Source organism: Carya illinoinensis, chromosome 10 (genome assembly GCF_018687715.1).
Source record: "Carya illinoinensis cultivar Pawnee chromosome 10, C.illinoinensisPawnee_v1, whole genome shotgun sequence".
NCBI classification, from domain to species: domain Eukaryota; kingdom Viridiplantae; phylum Streptophyta; class Magnoliopsida; order Fagales; family Juglandaceae; genus Carya; species Carya illinoinensis.
In genome coordinates, this window is record NC_056761.1 from 17,891,613 (window position 1) to 17,915,701 (window position 24,089).

General features: G+C 35.6%; 1 protein-coding gene and 1 non-coding gene across 2 annotated transcripts; both read right to left on the reverse strand.

Moving 5' to 3' along the window:
- Positions 1-829: 829 nt before the first annotated feature.
- Positions 830-938, reverse strand: LOC122280193. The gene has a single exon (XR_006229780.1). It is a non-coding gene; the product is annotated as a small nucleolar RNA R71 (small nucleolar RNA).
- Positions 939-3,676: 2,738 nt separating this feature from the next.
- Positions 3,677-5,007, reverse strand: LOC122278061. Its single transcript, XM_043088136.1, has one exon. It carries the CDS (start codon positions 4,906-4,908, stop codon positions 3,970-3,972), a length of 939 nt encoding a protein of 312 aa, XP_042944070.1. The 5' UTR covers positions 4,909-5,007; the 3' UTR covers positions 3,677-3,969.
- Between the last annotated feature and the right edge of the window lie 19,082 nt (positions 5,008-24,089).

Below are 24,089 nucleotides of genomic sequence, written 5' to 3' on the forward strand. Positions count from 1 at the left end.
CCTGAAGAATACGATTATGGACTTATCCTTAATACAACTTGACACTTCTACACTTGAAAGAACACATTTGGAGCAAATTCAAGTTTTTGGTGCCATTTCCAGGGACATCAGTGTCTATTAAAGTGATTTTCTTTTGCTGATATGAAGTTTCTGGTGTTGTGAACCTCTTCACAACTTTGGTGACCTCTGAACTTTAATTTCTTTTGTTTATTTCATTTTCTCTTTCATTTTCAATTTTTGCACTTAAGTCCATAATCCTATTGTTGTATCTTTGTTTCATAAATTTGCGGCTGCAACTTCATTTGATCTACTGCTGTAATGCAATGGAATTTGTATGTCTAATTGGATTCTTGATCCTAAGGATAGATTGGTTAGGATTGTACTCTGATTTTGTATCCGTTTCCATTAGTTCACTTCTAAAACACAAAGCACAATGGCTGAAGAAGACCATGAAGAAAGGATGTTTATTAATCAAAACAGGACATTTAGAGAGTATCTTCAGCCTGTTAGGACTAGCATGCATTTTTGCATCATTTTGCCTCTTAATGCAAATGCTTTTAACTTCAAACCTGGAATGATACCTTTAATACCTTATTTTCATGGCAGAGTCTGAAAATTCATATTTTCATATAAAATAGTTTGAGGAAGTTTGCTCAACTTTCATGGATCAAACTTGCACTGAGGAAGTGATTAGACTGAAGTTATTTCCATTTTCTCTAAAGGACAAAGATAAAACGTGGCTGAACTTTTTAAGGCCTAGAACTGTAGGAACTTAACAAGAAATGCAAACCGAGTTCTTGAAAAAGTTTTTTCCAATGCATAGAACTAATGCCTTAAAAGAGACAAATCATGAATTTTTCTCAAAAAGATTTTGAAACCTTCTATCAGTATTGGGAGAGATTCAATAACTTGTTAAATGCATGCTCTCACCATGGTTATGAGAATTGGCGTGTTATTAGTTTTTTTTTTAAATTTTTTTAATGAGGGTTTGTAATAAAAAATGAGGCAATTTGTAGAAACCATGTATAATGGAAACTTTTTTTTAACAAAGAACGAGAAAGCTTTTGAGTATTTTGATTATTTAACTGAAAATGCATAATTTTGGGATACATATGATGTTTATGATAGGTTTAAAAGTTCAAGGACCATCTCAAGGGGTGGGAAATATAACTTGAAGGAGGTAAATGGTTTGAATCTAGGTTAGTTATGATTTCTAAGAAGTTAGAAATCATAGAACTGAAGAAGGTGAATGAAGTACAAGCTATACCTCATATGACCAATAGCTGTAGTATTTGCGAGGACTAAGAGCATTCAACTAATGATTGCCTAACCATCCCAATTTTTAAGGAAGTTCTCTTGGATCAATTTAATGCTATCAATATGGTTTCTAAATTTTTTTCCGGTCCTTATTCGAATACCTACAACGTGGGATGGAGAAATCCTCTTAACTTTAGTTGGAGGGGTGAACAAGCTGCTGTACTTGTGCCCAACACAGCTGAACATTCACAATTTGTACAATACACAGCCCAGGGGGGCTAGGACCATCTTAGTATGCCAACTACATGCTTCCAACTTAGAAAAAAAAACCTTGAAGACATTGTCCAACAGCTGGCTACCAATTTGTAACAATTTATGCAAAGCCAAGCTGCTATCAATACTATGAATTCACAAGCAATCACTGACATCTGAGATTCAATCACCAGGTTGACCACAACCTTGAGTGCTCAAAAGAAAGGGAAGTTCCCTGCATTACCCCAGCCTCATCCCCAAGGCCAAAACAAGCAAATTCAAAGTATAGTTGGAGATTCCAATGTCAAGTAAGTTAAGGCTTTTACAACTTTGACAAATGGTCAACCCTCAAAATGGAAATGCCTTTAAAGTAAGTGGACAGCGCCTTAAACCATTCTTGACCAACTTCTCTCTAGAGGACAACACCCTCCCTCTGCAAAAACCCATTTCTTCTCTCTAGAGGACACCAACTTCTTTCCTTTAATTTCTTTATTTTCTATTTTGTGTGTTTTGTCTTTTGTTTTTGCAGGTTCCAAAGTCAAATCCTCTGATTATAAATACCTTAGCGATTATAAATACCTTAGCTGGATTAATAATCGAGAAAACAAAAAGGGATTGAGATTGCAAGAATCACAACCAACTAAAGCTAGACCTGGAGCTTAGGTATTTGTTTATTTGACCAAATCATAATTTTATACTACAAACTTTGTTTCATTTCTTTTGTTGCAAATTTTAGTTTTTTCATTTTTCATTTCATATTAGCAAACGCTACCTTAGAATGGCATCTCTTATCTATAAATCACAAACCCCTTTCTACTTTTGTACATAATCCATTTACATTTTATTTTCAAAAGTATTAAAACCTCAAAAACAATGTTCATGACAATTCTCATTTGTACATATACCATAACTTTATCTCTCCAACACTTGACTTAGATCCTTTGTCCTTGTGGAATACAATCCTGGACCCATCCTTAATATAACTTGACACTTCTACACTTAGAAGAACACATTTAGAGCAACGTCAGGTATAAATTACTATTCTAAACAAACTAGCTATAATATGACTCGTTTATAGAAACATGTATAGGTTTATTGAAAGTGTAATGCTATACAACATACTCTCATACTACTTTCATCTTCTAACACATTTTATTTAGTAGAATAAAAGTAAGATGGTTGTGTAGTGTATAGAATCTTCTTTATTGAAATTATCATAATTGATCGAACATAAATTACAACTTGATGATTACCCGAGTTCGAATAATAATTGAGTAAAGATACACCTAAAATCTTTTATATAACTATATTTTATATTAAGGATATTTTTATAAAGTGATATTATTTTTATACAAATTATTTTTTAAAAATATCCTTCGTTTAAAAAAAGATTGAATAAAAGATTGTATATGTATAATTTCTCCCTCTTGCAATGGAGCCTAGTAGTACGCGTGTGGAAGAAAATGATGGGGTTGTGTTGGATTCTGGAGTAGTTTTAATTAAGGGGAGATCATTGTGCAACTGGAGTTTCTTCACTTTCTTTAGAAATTTGCAGGCCCTCCATATCCAATAAACCACGATGATGGGAAAACAGAGCTACTCTGTAACATAAATTCGAAGCCGATTCTTCGAGAGTATCCGTTGTAAGCCCTGGATACTGTATAGAATAGTTACTCGGCTCAACATATCATGCACATGTAAAAAGTGCAGGTCTCGGTTTTCTGACTTTTGTTAGCTGTATCAATTTGGTAAAACCATCTGCAATTTGCTGACAAAGCATTTCCGACTGTGTTTGATCCAGAATCCATACATGGGTCGGGAACAAATAAACCCAACACTACAAATTAACTCTAGAAAGGAGTTTTGTTTGGATGAAAAAGAAAAATAGTAAAGTAATCCAACCAAGTAGGGAAACATGAGTTCTTATTTTACAATAATGACGACTTTCACTTAACGGGCAACCAGAACAAGCATGCAACAATGCACCAAGATGCTTGTTTGATGTTGGGTTTTCTTTCAAAGCAGAGCTTGTAAAAGGAAATGTTCATTGGGAAACAATATCAAACATTTGCGGTTCCTTTAACAAACAACAGGCATCTTTTTCTTTTGGTTTGTATCTCTCACGACAAATAATCAGAGGAAACAAAAGCAAAAAGTCATACCCAAAGAAGAGAAATATTGCTCTTTATTTGTTTTCAATTCTGTTTTTTTACAGTAAAGAATTTGCCACCATCCTTTCACAACACACGCCTCCTTTGTAAATCCTTCAAAACAGACATCACCTCGACGACAAATCTTCTCTTACGTTATATATAAAGATATAAATATATAAATAAATATCAGGGAAGAATATTTGGTGTGTGACTATACTAAATGCAGCAGCTTATATTACAATGTTTCTTAAGTGCAGAATTACTGACCAAACTTTACCAAAACCATGCCCAATTTGTGAAATTATTTCTAGTCATCACTTAGCTCATCTTCAATGCCGGAAACGCTCAACCTCGCAGAGGCCTGCTTAGCCCACTTGACGATTTTTTCCGCCTCCCGGCTAATCTTCTCTTCCTCTTTCATTGCCTTCTTTAGCATCTTTTGCTGCTGTTTAGTCGAAAAACTGCTCAAAGCAGATAAGTACTCATCGTTCTTGCCCCAATCGAGATCGATACCTGTAGGATGATTTTCCTTACTATTATTGTGAGAAGCCTTCTTTGGAGAACACCAGAAGCAACCAATTTTCTTAGGCGGAGAAGGTGAGTCCCTCAACGAATTAGAAGAACCCACAGGAGAAGAAAACAACCCTGGTTGCGGCTTTAATTTCGCGCGCCTTTTCTCATCTGGGCCCTGCTTGGTAGTCGAAGAAATCAAATTTTCCAGCGACGAATCGGAGGAATTGGAAGGAGATGAAATCGACCCACGTTTCACATTTGTCCCCGAACCCCTTTTCCCATTTGGGTTCTCTTTGGAAGGTGAGAAAGCCTCATTTTCCTTCGAAAAATCAGAGGACGCACGAGACAAAGAGTCGTACCCGGATGGTGATCTTGGCCTTGGACATAATTTCTCATCTCGGCCCCGTTTGGAATGAGAGACAACTGCAGCATCCTCCTGTTTACCACTACCAGACAGTCCGTCGGCCTTAGCCGAGTTGTCATGGTTGTTGTTGTTGAAGTCGTTCTTCGTGTACGGATGAGGGGTTGAGTGTTTTGGTCTGGGGTCAGTGAGAGGGAAGGACTTGAGTTTGCGGAAACGGGACTCGAGATCTGTGGGGAGGAGGGAAGAGTCGGAGAAAGAAGCACAGTTGATGGCAGAGACTTGCTCGAGAACGCAGAGATCTTGAGCTTGGGAGATGAGCTCTTCGACGGCCGATTCGTCGGTGTCCGATAGGTAGGAGAAATCGGCCATTCGAAAGGGCAGATAGTTTAGGAGGAAGCTCTCACACACTCAAGTGGAATGAAGTGCGGATTCATTTGGGAAAGTGAAGAAGTTGCGCGTATGTACGTCTAACGGCTAAATTGGAATTATTATCTCACGCTCACGCTCTCAGGATTGTTTTCAACGGGTTGGGACCCACGCTCTCGCTTTCTGGTGCTCAGCCCACTGTCATTTTCAAGACGGAACAGTATTCACACTTTTGGTAGCGGATCAATCATCAAAGGAGCAGCCGTGACTCAATTCTCTATCCTTGTTTTCTTAAAAAATTTCTTCCTGGTTTCTCAGCCATCAAACAAAGAGCCAGAGCCAGTGGAAATAAAACTAACTCAAAAGCCCATCACAAGCCGAGTAAAGTTTCAAAACACAAAATCAAATTCTCACAAACACTGTAAATAAAAAACAAAAACTTAATCAAAATCACAAATCACAAAAATGACATTAGGATAGTAGAGCATTGGCATTCGCTTTAGCCATTTCTAAAATTTAATGAAAATACATATTTTTTATAAATTTAAAACCTCCTTAGTTATAACTGTACGATTAATCATTGGGTTAGTCAAAATAATAATATAATATTATTTTTAATTTATTTTTTTTCATATTTTACAATTATACTAATCATATTTTAATCAAGAATTTAATTTGATATTTAAATTATTGTTTTTCAACTAATTTTTTCCTTCAATCTAATTAATCTCGATTAATATTTAAACCGTGGTGGTATTAATCCTCACGTGACTGATAAAAGATATGCAAGTGACAAGAAATTCAATGAGAAAGGTCCAGCAAGTTTATTTGTCAGTGGAAAAAAATATATATATATAAAGAATTTTCAAATAATTTAACCTCAAACAAAGTCACAACCACGACCTATTGTGTGTGTTTCCTACCTTCACATCATTATCCGATTAGGTGTCCTACCATCATTATATTTCCACAAATCACAAACTAGAAATAACAAGCAATCTAACCACAATTTTGAAATCCTAAAATACCATGAGCCATCACAAATAAAGCTAGACAAAACCACAAAATAGAGCCATCTATGAGGAAAAATCACACTAAAGAAATAACAAGCATTCTAACCACAAATTTGAAATCAGACCATGAGCTATAAGAAAACCACAACAAAATCTGAACTCAATCTGGAAAAATGCACCTCAACCCACAAAAGTATTTACAAACTTAACAAGTCACAATTCAGATCAAGTCACAATCTAGCCCACAAAAGTTACAAAACTTAACAAGTCAATCCAACCCACAAAACTCAGATCTCATAGTGGCTGCCCAACCATTAAAGCTGGAAATTTGAAATTAGTATTGTTGCCCAGATGACTAACACAAGAGGGGGGGTGAATTGAGTTGTATTAAAAAAAATAACAATTATAAATCAAATATATAATATAAAATATAAACAAAATATGAAATAACAATAAATATAAAGAGTAAGGGTAAGAGAGAAGCAAACTCAGTATGTTAACGAGGTTCGGCCCCACTGCCTACGTCCTCGCCTCAAGCTACCCCTTGAGGATTCCCAAATTCACTATTCAACCTCCTTCAGGTGGAGATAGAAACCTATTACACCTTTGAACAACACCGCTACAAAGGATCCGTGTAGAACACCCTCTACACTTGCAATCACCTTACACGTGGTGATTCAACTATTTCCCGTGTAGAATACTTTCTACACACACAAGGGTTATACACACCCTTTTTCTGATACAAAAGCTGATAGTGGGTAGGTTATCAGAAAACACTCCTCAACGAGTGAAATAAGAACAATACAGCGCAAGCTATATCTCTCAAAATGAACAAGGATTAAGGCTCAATGTTTAGAGAAGAGAGAATGAAAGCTTTGAATGAATGTTGTATGCTCTTGGTGTTGTGAATGTGAAGCTCTCAAATGATCTATTTATAGGCATATGAGACTTCATATTCAAATTTAAAAAGATTCACATGTCAAAGACAACATCATTCACTTTTTCAAAAAATTCAAATAAAAGGTTCTTCTTTTTCAATTGTCAAAGACAACATCATTCACTTTTTCAAAGAATTCAAATAAAAGGTTCTTCTTTTTCAATTGTCAAAGACAACATCATTCACTTTTTCAAAAAATCAAACCTAATCTTTTACTTTTGACATATGACAAAATGAGCATATTTTCATTTTCAAAAAATTCAAACCTAATCTTTTACTTTTTGTATAAGTCTAAAAAAGCATCAATCACTTTTGAAAATATTCAAATAAAACATGCACATGCAAAAGATGACAATCAATCATCTTTAATATTTTCAAAGTTCAACTCTTTAATCAAGGCATGCATATGCAAAAGATGATAATCAATCATCTTTAATATTTTCAAAGTTCAACCCTTTAATCAAGGCATGCACATGCAAAAGATGACAATCAATCATCTTTCAAAATTTTCAAATTTAATTTTCAAAAATATTCATGCACATGTGGAAAATGTATTTTAATGCTTTATGATAAAATATTAATTTTGAGCATTAATCCTAATTTCGAATTTTGAAGAGATTTACAACATTACTCTATAATTTTAATGTGAACTTGTTCCCTTCTTGCTCATGCTTGTTTCCTTGATGTGCTTGACTCCATTGTGTAGACAACTTGAGCTTGAGACTTCTTTATTATTTGAATTCATTTGTTATCATCAAAATCCATGTGTAAATATATAATTACACAAAACTTGAAATCTTGGGTTCAACAATCTCCCCCTTTTTGATGATGACAAATACTTGATAGAACCTGAAACCTGTATTAATACTTAAGCTCCCCCTGAGAATGTGCGTTAGTTTTTCAAGCAAAAGTATAAATATAATTCCAAGCATATATAACAAGTTTAGCAATTTAAACAGTGTTAATGTTCTAGTCTAACACTTCTCCCCCTTTTGGCATCATTAAAAAGGATCCGCAACAAGTAAATGGACTGAAGAAAACGATGCGTTTAATAGTCACTGTAGATAGTTGAAAAATGGAGCCGTCCGTGACCCGACAAGTGCTGCAAAGCCTCGAGGCCTAACTCTATGAATTTAATACGGCTGAAGATTTAAACAATCGCCTGATGTTGTTGACAAGCGGGATTGAAGGCTCCGAGTTTCTATAAAAAAATGATCATTTTCATCTATCGGATGCCAAAAAAATAATCACTTCTTGACCTGAGTTCTGTTTTTCCACAACGATAGAATGGCTGAGCAATTCTCTTCCACTAATGTTCCAGACTTGAATCAGGAACCCTTGACGCATCAATCATCAATCTTCTCTCCTGAGGCCGTCAATACCATGATAGGAGCAGTGAACCGTTTTTCTAATAAGGCTGATTCTGAGATTATTGCAGAATCAAGAATGCTCAGTAATCAATATGCTGCCTCTGTTACGATCATGTCTCGAAGGTTAATGGCGAGGGTGAGTGAGATTGATCATCTTAACATGCAAATATCTGAGTTACGACAGAAGCTTGCTAATAAGGATAGTGAGAATAAAAGGCTAAAGCAAGAAAACCAAGAGTTGAAAAAATTTGCAGATTGGTATGCTCATGATCTGCAACCACGAATAGAAGAGCTGGAACGAGAAAGGGTTCAGATACAAGGTCAACATCGGCAGATAACAGCAGAAGTTCATCGTTTACTAGAAAAATAGGGACAATCTACTGTTAATCTCGCTGGCTTAGTAAGAAAACTTTTGACAATGTGTGTCCAGCATATCTTGTATTTCTTTTGACTAAATAAGATTTGAAGAGAAAATAGTTTGTCTTATTCTTTATGCTATCTCTATAAAAATCAGTCCTGAAGTTCATCTAATCCGCATCAAGTTTTCATCTCATCTCTATAACTCATCTGCATTCCTTCAGCATTCTCGTTTTAAGCCTTCTATTCTTTTCTCAATGGCTCATTCTTCTAACATTTCTCTAGATCCATCCATGAGGCATTCTGCATCTCAACCTCTTGTTCTTTCTGCAGCTACCATTGGTGCCATGTTGCAGCAAGAAAATAATAATCTGACTAATAAGTCAGATTCTGATGCTATTTATGACTTGGTGAGTCTTGGGACTCGCTACTCTTCCTCTATTGTGGCTTTTTCTCAGCGGCTACAAGCCAAAAATCACGAAGTTGAAAAGCTCAAAGAACAAATTGTTGTACTTCAACAAATTGTTCAAGAGTCTCACACAAGGGAAGGAATCATTCGGCAGAAGAATAAACAGTTGAAATCTTTATTAGATTCTTCATTCCGCTTGCCGGTTCCCATGAATAAGAATGACATGATATTGTATGAAGAGAATGAGCGTCTCAAACATGAGGCTAAGAATCTCAAATTTATGTAAAAGTATTAAAAAAAAATCTATCTCTATTTTTATTGACTCTGGTCTATCTTTTAAGAGATATTCATAGCATGCATCATACCTATTTCTCTTCTGATCATACATAATCTATCTTCTGGTAAAGGTTTTGTGAAAATATCTGCTAACTGATCGTGTGTGTTTGTGAACTCTAACATTATATCACCTTTTTGCACATGATCTCGAAGAAAATGATCCCTTATTTCAATATGCTTAGTTCTAGAATGTTGTATTGGGTTCTTTGAAAGATTTATAGCACTTGTATTATCACATTTGATTGGAATGTGATTATACATGAGTTTAAAATCTTCAAGTTGTTGCTTCATGTAGAGAACTTGAGCACAACAACTACCCGCAGCAACATATTCTGCCTCAGCAGTAGATAGTGCAACAGAATTTTGTTTTTTACTAAACCAGGAAACTAATGCATGACCTAAGAAATGACATGCTCCACTAGTGCTTTTTCGATCTATCTTACAGCCAGCATAATCTGCATCTGTGTAGCTGATTAGATCGAAAGATGTGTGCTTAGGGTACCATAACCCTAGGTTAATTGTAGCACTAAGATATCTAAGAATGCGCTTAACTGCAATTAAATGTGATTCTTTTGGAGATGATTGAAAACGTGCACATAAGCACACACTAAACATAATATCTGGTCTACTGGCTGTTAAATATAATAAGCTACCAATCATACCTCGATATATCTTCGAGTCAACTGGCTTACCGGATTCATCTTTATCAAGTTTAGTTGATGGGCTCATTGGTGTTCCAATTTCCTTAGCATTTTCCATCCCAAACTTCTTCAGTAATTCCTTAATATATTTTGATTGATTGATGAATGTCCCACTTTTTGCTTGCTTAATTTGCAATCCGAGAAAGAATGTAAGTTCACCCATCATGCTCATCTCAAATTCTTCCTGCATAGTCTTAGCAAAAACTTGACACATATTTTCATTAGTAGCACCGAATATTATATCATCAACATAAATCTGAATCAAAAGAATATCATCATTTTCATATTTAATGAAAAGAGTTGTGTCGATTTTTCCTCTTGAAAAACCTTTTTCAATCAAGAAACCACTGAGTCTCTCGTACCAAGCTCTAGGAGCTTGTTTAAGTCCATATAGTGCTTTTGTGAGTTTGAAAACATGATTTGGGGAAATATGATTTTCAAAACCTGGAGGTTGCTCAACATATACCTCTTCATTTATAAAACCATTTAAGAAAGCACTTTTAACATCCATTTGAAAAAGTTTGAAATCTTTATAACAAGCATATGCAAGTAGCATTCGAATAGCTTCTAATCTTGCGACAGGTGCATATGTCTCATCATAATCGATTCCTTCTTCTTGATTAAAACCTTGGGCTACAAGTCGAGCCTTATTTCTAGTAATGACTCCAGACTCATCTTTCTTGTTTCTAAAAACCCATTTTGTTCCAATAATAGTATAATTTTTGGGTCTAGGAACAAGTGTCCAAACATCATTTCTTTCAAATTGATTCAACTCTTCTTGCATAGCTAGAATCCAAGATTCATCAAGAAGTGCGTCATCAATATTTTTGGGTTCAATTTGAGATAGAAAAGCAGTATGATTACAAATATTTCTAAGAGATGATCGAGTACTTACACCTTGTGAAGGTTCTCCCAAAATTTGTTCCACTGGATGATCTTTCACAAATTTCCACTGTTTGGTTGCATCTTGTATTAAATTTTGATGATCTTTCCTGATGGCTCCATGTTGAACTTCCTCTATTGCTTTCTCTTTGTTGAGATTGAGACTTTCTGTGTTATTTATACCTTCTGTTTCTTCATCAATAGATTTCTTGGAGAGTGGAGAATTAGATTCATCAAATACTACATGCATAGATTCTTGTACAGTTAAAGTCTTTTTGTTGAATACTCTATAAGCTTTACTATTAGTAGAATACCCGAGAAAAATACCTTCATCAGATTTTGCATCAAACTTGCCTAAATTATCTCTGTCATTCAAAATAAAACATTTGCATCCAAATACATGAAAGTAACCAATGTTGGGCTTTTTCTCATTCCAAAGTTCATAGGGGGTTTTATCTAATTTAGACCTTAACATAACTCTATTTATAACATAACATGCAGTACTTACCGCTTCGGCCCAAAAATAACTAGGCAAGTTGTTCTCATTGAGCATTGTTCTTGCCATCTCTTGAAGAGATCTATTTTTCCTCTCTACTACCCCATTTTGTTGAGGAGTTCGAGGAGCAGAAAAATTATGAATAAAACCGTTTTCATCACAAAATGTTTCAATATTTTTATTAACAAACTCTTTTCCCCTATCACTTCGGATACTTGAAATAGTATAGCCCTTTTCATTTTGAATTCTCTTGCATAACTTGGTAAAGGCATTATGTGCCTCATCTTTATGAGCAAGAAAGATGACCCAAGTATATCTAGAGAAATCATCAACAATAACAAATGCATAATATTTTCCTCCTAGACTTGCAACTCTATTTGGTCCAAAAAGATCCATGTGTATCAGTTGCAATGGTCTAGTAGTGGAAATATGTTTCTTAGTTTTAAAAGAAGTTTTTGTTTGTTTACCAAATTGACATGCATCACAAATTTTGTCTTTAAGAAAATATGTTTTTGGTAAACCTCTCACAAGATCATTTTTTGAAAGTTTGGAAATAAGTTCCATGTTGGCATGACCTAATCTTCTATGCCATAACCAACTAGTTTCATTTTGAGCTGACAAGCAAATAGCATCTTGTGAGGTAATTTCTTCAAAATCAATTGTATAAACATTATTGTTTCTAAAAGCAATAAAACAAATATTACAATCATGATCATTCAAAATAATGCATTTATCCATTTTAAAAGTAACTGTAAATCCTTTATCACATAATTGACTTATGCTCAAAAGATTATGTTTTAAACCTTCAACAAGTAGAACATCTTCAATTATGAGAGAAGATTCATTACCAATTTTACCTATTCCCACGATCTTCCCTTTCGAGTTGTCTCCAAATGTCACGTGTCCTTCTTCTTTAGATCTAAGATCAAAGAACTTAGTCTTGTCTCCCGTCATGTGTCTTGAACATCCACTATCTAAAAACCACTTATTTTTGCTTGTGGATGACTTCATGCATACCTATAAAAACAATTAAAATGATTTTTCTTGGTACCCAAGTTCTTTGGGTCCTTTATTTATTAGTATTAGAAGAAACAAGATTTTTAGGTACCCATATGGCCCTAATAGTCATTGTATGATTTCTTCTAATAGGACAAGTATGATAATTATGACCATTTCTATTACAAAAATTACAAATAGCATGTGACATATATGAAAAACTTGAATGATTATAATAATATCCTTTTTTGACAAAATTATTTTTATGAAAAGAATTTTGAATATTAGTCTTTGAGGTAGAATGATTATCAAAGAAATTTTTATAAGGTTTGTATTTTTGTTTTGGCATATATCCCAAACCTGCCTTGTCAAAAACACATCTTTGACTACCAAGAAGTTTTTCAAAATTTCTTTTTCCATTCGTAAAGTTTTCAACAATATTTTCTAAATCGGTTTTCTTCTTATTCAATTCAAGATTTTCATCTTTCAAAATGATACTTTCTTTTCTTAAAATTTCAATTTCGTTTGTTAAAGAAGAATTTTTCTTTTTCAAAGCAGTATACTTGATACCCAATTTTTCAAATTCCTCATAAATCTCTTCTAAAACATTTTGCAATTCTTCATATGAAGGATTTTCAATATTATCAAGATTTGTTACCTCAATGTCATCTTTAGCCATAAGACAAAGATTTGCTGATTCTTCATTGCTTGCTTCACTATCTGAGCTACTTGAATCATCATCCCATGTAGCTTTCATTGCTTTCTTGCCCTTGTTTCGATCTTTCTTTAGCAGAGGACAATCTGGCTTGATATGACCAGGTTTATTGCATTTATAACAAATTAAAGTGTCGTTTTTACCTGAATCTTTCTTGGAAAACTTTTTGAAAGATTTCCTCGGAGGAGTTCTATTTTTCTTCAAGAACCTCTGAATTCTTCTTGTTATCATCGCAACTTCTTCATCTTTATCGTCATTTTCCTCATTTTCATCACTTTCACTTTCATGAGGAACAGCTTTAAGTGCTAAGCTCTTCTTTGGCTTTCCTTCTTCTTCTCCTCTTTTCAATGTGTACTCATGGGTGATAAGTGACCCAATGAGTTCATTGACTTCGAGCTTCTTGAGGTCTCTAGCTTCAAGAATCGCTGTAACTTTTGATTCCCAACGTTTTGGTAAAGAGTTGAGAATTTTTCTTACTATCTCCACCCTGGAATAAACTTTGCCAAGAGCTGTCAAGCTGTTTATGATGTTAGTAAAACGAGTGTGCATACTAGAAATAGATTCATCATCATTCATCTTAAACATTTCATATTCATGAGTAAGAATATAAATTTTTGATTCCTTGACTTGCGAAGTTCCTTCATAAGTTACTTCCAAGTTATCCCAAATTTCCTTTGCCGTAGCGCAATTCATTATTCTATTAAACTCATTTCCATTAAGAGCATTATATAATAAATTCATAGCAGTTAAATTTAAAGTATAAAGTCTATCGTCTTCACGATCAAACTCTTCTTCTTCCTTTTTGACATTTACTCCACCAACCACTTTTGTTGGAATATAAGGTCCATTTACAATACATTTCCATATTTCTCTACCTTGAGCTTGAAGAAATATTCTCATTCTAACTTTCCAGAATGAGTAATTATCTCCACAAAAGAGTGGAGGCCGACTACTAGATTGACCTTCACCAAATGAAGCTGCAATGTTAGCCATAAGATCTTAACTCAAAAGATAGTTAATCTTATAATAGAGCTCTTAGCTCTGATACCAATTGTTGCCCAGATGACTAACACAAGAGGGGGGGTGAATTGAGTTGTATTAAAAAAAATAACAATTATAAATCAAATATATAATATAAAATATAAACAAAATATGAAATAACAATAAATATAAAGAGTAAGGGTAAGAGAGAAGCAAACTCAGTATGTTAACGAGGTTCGGCCCCACTGCCTACGTCCTCGCCTCAAGCTACCCCTTGAGGATTCCCAAATTCACTATTCAACCTCCTTCAGGTGGAGATAGAAACCTATTACACCTTTGAACAACACCGCTACAAAGGATCCGTGTAGAACACCCTCTACACTTGCAATCACCTTACACGTGGTGATTCAACTATTTCCCGTGTAGAATACTTTCTACACACACAAGGGTTATACACACCCTTTTTCTGATACAAAAGCTGATAGTGGGTAGGTTATCAGAAAACACTCCTCAACGAGTGAAATAAGAACAATACAGCGCAAGCTATATCTCTCAAAATGAACAAGGATTAAGGCTCAATGTTTAGAGAAGAGAGAATGAAAGCTTTGAATGAATGTTGTATGCTCTTGGTGTTGTGAATGTGAAGCTCTCAAATGATCTATTTATAGGCATATGAGACTTCATATTCAAATTTAAAAAGATTCACATGTCAAAGACAACATCATTCACTTTTTCAAAAAATTCAAATAAAAGGTTCTTCTTTTTCAATTGTCAAAGACAACATCATTCACTTTTTCAAAGAATTCAAATAAAAGGTTCTTCTTTTTCAATTGTCAAAGACAACATCATTCACTTTTTCAAAAAATCAAACCTAATCTTTTACTTTTGACATATGACAAAATGAGCATATTTTCATTTTCAAAAAATTCAAACCTAATCTTTTACTTTTTGTATAAGTCTAAAAAAGCATCAATCACTTTTGAAAATATTCAAATAAAACATGCACATGCAAAAGATGACAATCAATCATCTTTAATATTTTCAAAGTTCAACTCTTTAATCAAGGCATGCACATGCAAAAGATGATAATCAATCATCTTTAATATTTTCAAAGTTCAACCCTTTAATCAAGGCATGCACATGCAAAAGATGACAATCAATCATCTTTCAAAATTTTCAAATTTAATTTTCAAAAATATTCATGCACATGTGGAAAATGTATTTTAATGCTTTATGATAAAATATTAATTTTGAGCATTAATCCTAATTTCGAATTTTGAAGAGATTTACAACATTACTCTATAATTTTAATGTGAACTTGTTCCCTTCTTGCTCATGCTTGTTTCCTTGATGTGCTTGACTCCATTGTGTAGACAACTTGAGCTTGAGACTTCTTTATTATTTGAATTCATTTGTTATCATCAAAATCCATGTGTAAATATATAATTACACAAAACTTGAAATCTTGGGTTCAACAAGTATTAATAGTTACACACCTCCATGAGGTGTGGATGGAGATTTGTTGAATGTACCTTCAGAAATATTCAAAGAGTCCTAATGAATTTTCCTTTGAATATTAAGGAAGTAGGCTTGCTGCATGGTATTCATGCCAGCAAGATCCTTGCTCATCATCTTCTCCTCGAACTTTTTCTTATCAAGTTCTAGTTGTGCACCTCTATTGTGATTTGCCTTTATCACCCATGCTCTCCTCTCTGCCATGAACAATCGTCTATCCTTGGTCATTCCAGCTAACACCTTATTGAACTTCGCATCACATGATTCCTGGGACTTCCGCTTCCTCAAGTTTTCTTTCTCAGCTAGTTTTTTACCTGGAGGCCTCTCATTGTTCTCCTCTACAGCATCGTTGAAAACTTCACTTGACTGCTCATTGGCTAGACGTTTATCATGTGGTCTCCTTCTCGTATTCAGTGAAATCATGTGTTGCTTCCATTTGGGTTGCAAAAGACACCAACAATACTTCATTGTAAAGTTCCCATTCTCTATCTCTTTGTACATTATTTTTGCCTTTTCAATATGAAAAGTGAAGGAATATTGTTAGAAAATAAATCTTACCCACAAAATTACATTATTAAAGGAAAATAATACATACCTTGTCGTGCTCGGTTGCACCACTCGGGTGCAATGATTCTACTTGCGCTAAAAGTGCATGAAACTTATATGTGCATTTCTGGATCATGGAATAACGATTGACTAATGACCCTATTGAACGGTTCACAATATTTGGTTTTTTATACTTGTGATAAAGAAATTATGTCCCACATTTGAGTGGATTCTTTATCAGTACCCCATATGGCATCAATGTGAGTGTTGAGCCAAGTGGAGACAATGAGGTTATCCTTCTTTACAGTGAAAGACGCATCTCTTTGAATTTTTATTTTTATTTTGCCGGAGGCCTCTTTTCATCGTCAAGGGGGGTTACTTGGACCACAATATTAGAATATTGTATGTATGTTGGAGTGCTACTACAACCTTCTTCTCTACTTTGTAAGAGAGTGGTGAAGAAAAACTCATTTAAAACAAGCGTAACAAAATATTACAAGTTTCAATATTGTTTCAAATCGAAATTACATAAAATAAGGCAAGGGAAAATAATTTCCAACAATATAAGCAACTTTAAATCAATACTTAGGTGGAGCCATCTCTTCAGGCTCAGCCTCCTCCTCCTCATCTGTACCAAAGTCTGCGGTACCAAAGACGTTACCGTAGGTAAGTAATAATTCAAACACCCATAAGATAAAAATATATTAAACTCAACAATATGCATGAATAAGATGCAATATGCATGTGTCCCAAAAATCTACATTTTTCCACGCATGCAAAAATTTCATTTTTGGCCCACAATAAATTTCTTTAAAACAATTCATCGCCATTATCCCAGATAATGGCCCAAACCAAGAAAACCACCATTTTTTTAGAAAATGGCTCACAATAATCCACTTATAAAACCGAAAATGGCTCACAAATAATCCTTTAATCAAACTTGCAATTTTTTTTTTTTCCAGAAAATAGCCCATATCCAATATCCAAAACCAATTTCAATTTTAATACATGCACCACGATCTCCCTTATGGATCATCCGCACACTATGGCTCCTATGCCACACCACATGTAACAATCACACATGTGACATCTAAATGAGCGATACCCAGCCCCGTGCCCAGCACATACCATGATCAGGCACCCTCTAGTCCCCGCTAGCCGAGGGACCACAGAGTTGGCCAACAACGTTACAGTATCGTCCAATCTGATTGTTGCCTAGCGACAACCCAGGAGATGTCACTCAGTATTATCCACTCTCGAGTGACCAAAGGAGCTCCACTGAGATAATTCCCCATCTCAGCTTGGGGTCGTGATACACACACACACCCAAAAATCTATTTACTCATGAAAACCCAGTTTTCAATATTCAACACAAGTACATGCATGCACCATGCCACGCAAATGACAAGACACAAAGATAACCAACAATCCAATCATTCAAACATAATTAACTCCATCCTCAAATCCATCCGACCCTCGACTCTTCGGATTCAGTTCGGAATAACTAACTAGTCACAATTTATTGTAAAAGTAATAATATATTTAAATCTAAAATGAAGTTTGGAAAATACTTACAGCACTATATAATATTTTCTAAAGGATCAATGGGTTGCAAAAAGGCGAAAGAAAAGCAACGTAATAATGTAAAATATACTGTGGTCGTGGGTTGTAAAATACCCACTTTTGAATGGGAAAGAACTAAGGCTTGAGATTGATGGGAATGGCTTAGAGTTGTTTATGAAATTAGTGGAAGTGAGGGTTGGTTGTGGGTGGTGGCGAAAATGGCGGTGGAAATGAAAAAAGGCCAAAACGGATCTGTTGCTCCGGCGACAGATCAGAACTGAAAATGAGTGGTTTAGGTCAGCAAGAGGTTGGTGATGAAGTGATGGCCGGAGGTGGAATGATAGCGGTGCTAGAGCACTTGAACGTTGTGGCTTAGAGAGGTGCCTACAGCTTAACGACGGCTTGGATGGGGTTGAGATTTGGTGGGGAGCTTCACCGGCTGGAGGGGAAGAGAATGGGAGGGGTGGTGAGATGCATGGCGGTGGTTTTGGGCCGACGAAGCAAATGGCAGAAAAAAAAGGGAGAAGGAGAAAGAGAGTGCGCGTGGAGAGAGAGAGAGAACCGCAAGAAAAGTGAGGGAAAAAAAAAAGAAAAAAGGAAAAGAAAGAGGAAGAAGAAAAGAAAAAGAGAAAAAGAAAAGATGGGAAAAAGAAATAAGGTCCAGTCCTCACCTCTGGAGTCCAGAAACTGATCTAATGAAAGCAACTTTAAAAGCTATAAATTGAAGAAAATAATTTAAACACAATACCTTGCTAAAATATAATAAATAACTAGTAAAAACTAACAACAAAATTTTAAATCCAAAAATAAACTAAAATAAATTAAACAGCAATTTAAACACAAAACAATAATTAATATTCAGAAATCACCTCAAAATAAATTTCACAACTAATAAATCCAATTCAAAATCAATAAATTTAAAATAAAAGAACCAATATTTAATTAAATTAAAAACTCATTCAATAAAAATACACGTAAAAATGAGATATCACAAAAGGAGTCTTCCCCCAGGAATGACCCAGATGCGAACGTACATGAGAATGTGAGGACGACGTAAGGGCCTATTTAAATGGGTCCGTGATAAGGATAGGCAAAATTTTAGGACGTTAAGCAAAACTTTAGGGCATTAAGCAAATTCTAAGGAAGAATTTATTTAAGGAGGGGAGATTGTGATAACCTGCTCATTCTTTCTTCTTTAATTATGAGCCTCGTTCTACGTGCTGAGCCTCATTGGTATGTTATAAAAGATACCAAGCGGATTTTAAACCAAGTCTATTATTTTAAAACTTGCAGATATTTTAAATATTCTGAAAATATTTATATGTGATATTTCTAGTATTATTGGATTAAACTTGTTTTTAAAATAACAATTATAATATTTTGATGAACTCTAAAAATATTATAATTGTGGGAAATTATTTAAATTAAATACTTTAGTCATTTAAAAATATTACTAGATTTAAATTTATGTTGAAAATTCTAAATTAATTTAAATGGTTTTATCCTCTTTGAGAAATTAATGAGACTTCATCATTTTAAATAATGATGAAGGAAAATTATTTTATAAACTTTAGTTTATAAAATAATATTATATCTTAATTCATCTCAGTGTTTTATATTAAATAAAATACTTACTTACGCGTTTTCAAATCAATTTTTTAAACTCACCGATAGATTGTTTTGAAGATCCTAAAACGAAGGACCTGAATTAAATACCCAAACTCCTCTTTTTTTCCCCTCACTTTTTCCCTTTCCCTTCCTCTCTCCTCTCTCTCTCCCTTGGACCCAACGTGCACAGCTCTTTCACCTCGACGGTGCGGTTCATTCCTCCCAATCGGCACCACCGTGAATCGCCCAGCTCCACCTCCATCACCGGCAGCCTCCTTCCCCACAGACAAGCCTCTCCTCCCACCGGTGCACACCACAACACCCTCTCTCTTCTCCCACTGCATCTTTAGTTGAAATGGGTGCAAACCACCTCCTCTCTTCCACACCGCCGTACACGGCAGCCATGGCCTCATCGCCGGTCACCAGCTGACCCTCTCACATGCTCTCCCTCTCCTACTAGAGCAACTCAACCAAAATTAGTTTCACACCCATATCTCCATTGTAGCACCACCATACACGGCCAGCTTGGCCTCCGACCACCACCAGCAGAATCCTCACTCCATGGGCTTCATTTCCGTGGTCTCCTTTCCCCTCCCTCTCTCTCTCTCTCTCTCTCTCTCTCTCTCTCTCTCTCTCTCTCTCTCTCCGATGGGTCACTACACCCACACACACTCGATTTCACCACCGTGTATGGCTACCCACGCTGCCTTACCACTAGCACTATGATCATTAGCCACCCACGACCTCCCCTAGCTATTTTCATGTCCAACCAAACTCCCTAGCTCTCGCACTCTCCCCCACTCTCCAAGGTACAGATTGGACCATTTATGGCCGATCCATCGCCATGAGTCACCGTCCATCCACCACCTCGCCACCACAACTCCACCACACCTCCTTCAAGCTCTTTCATGCCCAGCCAAGCTCCTCTAGCTCTCCCTCTGCATTTCCATGCTTTGAGACCCATGGCCTAAATCACCTTCACAGACCACCGTGCCTCTTCCGTGTGCCACCTTCGCACCGCCTTGAGGCCACCACTCTAGGACCACGACCACGACCAAACCCTTCCCCGCTTAGATCCACACCTATAGCCACTTTCAGTAGCCCAAACAGCCATTGTACGGGGTTCAACCGCCACGTACGATGCTTTGGACATATTTTGCCGTATTGGATAGCGAGCAATGTATGGGTTATCCTGTCGATGGTATAACTCTATATCCCTTTTTATTTATATTAAGCGTTAGTTACTTGATAGGTTGTGGATTGTGCTATTAGTATTGTGGAGTTCGCTGTGTAGTTGTAAAGTTTTGGGCTCGACTGTGTAGTGTGCTGTGAAGTATGGGTGTGAGGTGTGCCGTAGTTGTGATGTGGCATATTGTTGTGAAGGGAGTATATGTGGCGTGTGCTCTGTGTTGTGTAATGATACACCGTAAGGCGTGTTGCATATAAAAGGATGGTTGCATAGTTGAGGAGCGTAGAAGGTGTTGTGTAGCTTTGGGAATTGTGTAATAGTGTCTTGAGGTATCTGTAGTGTGGCCTATAGTTTGACGTGACAGGTGTCACCCTGTGGTTGACCTATGGCTAAGGCTATGTGTGAAGTGGTGGAAAAGTATCAGAGTAGTGTAGCAAAAGCATGACGGGTGTCGTGTTGTGACTCAAAATTTGTCTCGAGCTAAGTGATGTGACAAAGGTGCATTTGTGGATGTAATCCTCTTATTAAGTGTCGGGATGAACTTGTATAGGGTCGGGAAGTAGGAAGAGTCCTATCGACCGTGTCTGAGCAAGTTGGTATCAGGGTATGAAGCTTGTTTATACAAACGGGCGTTTATTGGAATTATAAGTTGGTCTTAGGTGATAAAAAGGGATAAGATACATGTGCCTCTGGTGAGACATGTGTGCCAAACTAGTTTACCATATGTAATGGATAATCTATCCTCAACATGGTTGCACAACGTTTAAACCTCAGAGTCAGCTTAAAGTGATGTGGCTTGTATGGATAAGAATGAGGATTGAGTATGGATTAGGATGCATGAAGCTAGTGACGAGTATATCGTCTAATGTTAGAATGCATGACTCTGTCAGTCAGAATCAAGGGTTGAAATGTGGAAATAGAAGAATAAGACGGAAGTCTTAGTATTTTAACCCTAAGGTGAATTACGGAGGTTCACTTTAAGGAATAGGATCACAAAGGTTTTGGCATAGTAAATGACATGTAAGAGCCCAGGGATAGATGGAGAGTATTCCAAGTGAACCATATTTCTATTTCTAGTATAGTTACTTATGCATTAGATAAAGAATGACGTAAGGTTATATGTATGCATGTATGTTGCCATTTGACATGCACACAAATGGACTGCATGAAATGAGTATGGCATGAAGTCCAGGTAAGTATTGCGTTTATACTCTTCTAGAGTTTTCCTAAATAAAAGAAGAAGAAAACAAGACGCTTTTCCTTAAAATGAAAATCAAAGGTTCTCTCTATGAAACACGCTTTACGAAAAAGAAAGCTAAGCATAAGTTTTCAAGTATAAGTAACGGCCCTATTTGCCAGCCCCTTTTCACGCACCCAAAATATGTAGGTGTATGCATGTGGATGGATGCTATAAGTGATACATATTGTATATATGTTCACGAGAGGAAAGGAACCGAAGCTTTACAAGATACATGAAATGATGTTTCTAAAGGATGCAAATGAAAGAAAACTGCTTTTAAAATGACTTTTATGAAAAAAAAACTTATTTTTTTTAAAATGACTTTATGAATGAAATGAACTGAAGGACTGTAAGAATTGTAAAGAAATGTAAGAATTGAATAAAAGGATTGTAAAGGACTGAATGGATTGAAAAGGAATGAAAGGATTGTAAAGGAATGAATGGACTGAATGCATGATGTATGAAGATACGTAACGGCCACATGAACAGAAATGGCAAAGGTACCAAAGGAATGGACTAGGCAAATTGCAATGTTGGGTAAGTTGTACTAGTAGTGCACTCAATGTTGCACCCTGATAGAATGGATTCCCAACCCGTGGCCATGGGCAGAATCAGGTCCAAAAAACTGCTAACTCCAGCACATGGGGCGCAACAGTGCGCAACGGCCAATGAAAGCAATAAGAAAAGAATGTATGTATGTTAAGAAAGAATGCATGTATGCATGAATGTATGTAAGAAAAGATGTATGCATGAACAGACTCCTTAAGAAATGAAGGTAGTGAGGCGTGGGGAACTGTTTTAAGAAAGAAAACGTTTTTAAAGAGAAAACCCCACATCGCAATGTTTTTAAAAATGAACTGCATGTCTATGCATGATAAGTATATAATATGTATGGAGCGATGAATGCATGATTGAAAATCCTATGTTATTATATTTTAACTATATGAAGTAATGCTTACGATTCATCAACTCGTTTTAGTTTTTTTGTGTGCCCTCCCATGGACGTGATTAGCATGACACATCAAGACGAGCAAAATCCAACGGGAAATGCATGAAAGCCTAGGCATGATATTTTGTACGAGAGACTTTAATTATGAAAATTAATATTTTTTACTGTAACCTTTTTAATTAATAAATGAGTTTTATTTATAAACATTGAGTCTTTTGTATCCAGGCACGAAAGAAAAGAAAATTTCAAAAGGAATCGTAATTTACATCTATTTTTCTTAAAATCATTTTCTAAATGACCCACCAAAAGGACGGGCATTACACACACACCCTCGGGCATATGAAATTTTAACAGTCTTGGAAGGTAATCTTGAAGTTGGTTTTGTCACGTCAAACCTAGAAAACCGTCTCATCACAAAGGTGCTATAAAAAGGCGATGTCTTTGTGGTTCCCATTGGTCTCATCCACTACAAAAGAAATGTAGGTTCTACTAATGTTGTTGCCATTGCTGTTCTGAGCAATCAGATTCCTGGAGTCATCACAATTGGGAATGCGGTGTTTGGGTATATACCAGAAATTAGAAGTGACATTCTTGTGAAGGCTTTCCAAGTTGATAAGAATGTTGTCGATTACATCAAATCCAAGATTTAGACAAGCAACAATATATGGAATAAGTCTTCCAACCAGTCTTAGCGTTGCAGTTTGCATGCATGTGTATTTTGTGTGTTTTGCGGCTTTCTATATTCTTTTATACATGATTCTTTTCTTTGCAAGTAGCGTTTACATGATTGGATTTTCCAAAAATGGGTCTAATTTTTTGTACTTACTATTAATTAATAAAATAAAATTTTAGGTTAAAATTAAACAGCATTTAAGTGCAAATAGCAAGATGCATGGTGGCTATCCCATGCACACACACACATATATATATGGAAATTGTCAATGTAACTCATGATATTAATAGCGATGTTGACTTATCTGGCAAGCAAATTCAACTGATTGTGTTTTGTTGGCCAGCTTGTCATCATGAATTCCTAAATGAGATTTTTGTTTTGGACGCAAAGAGGAAAAGCTTAGCGAAAACGAAAAACCCTAATGCAAATTAATTAAATACATGAACTTATTATAAGTTTATATATTTCCTTTTCTTCTTTAAATGAGCAAACAAATCTAGTAAGTACATACAATAAATTATAGAAAAAATGCACATAGGCGGTATCTACCCATCTATCTTCCTCCATCATATCTCCATTCTCTTTCTCTCTCCAATCATTTCACCACCATGCTTTTCTTAGATTTATGCATAAATTAGGTCACGACAAAAGATCATTGGCAAGACAATATATATATATATATATGTCTCTCTCTATCTATATAAGTGG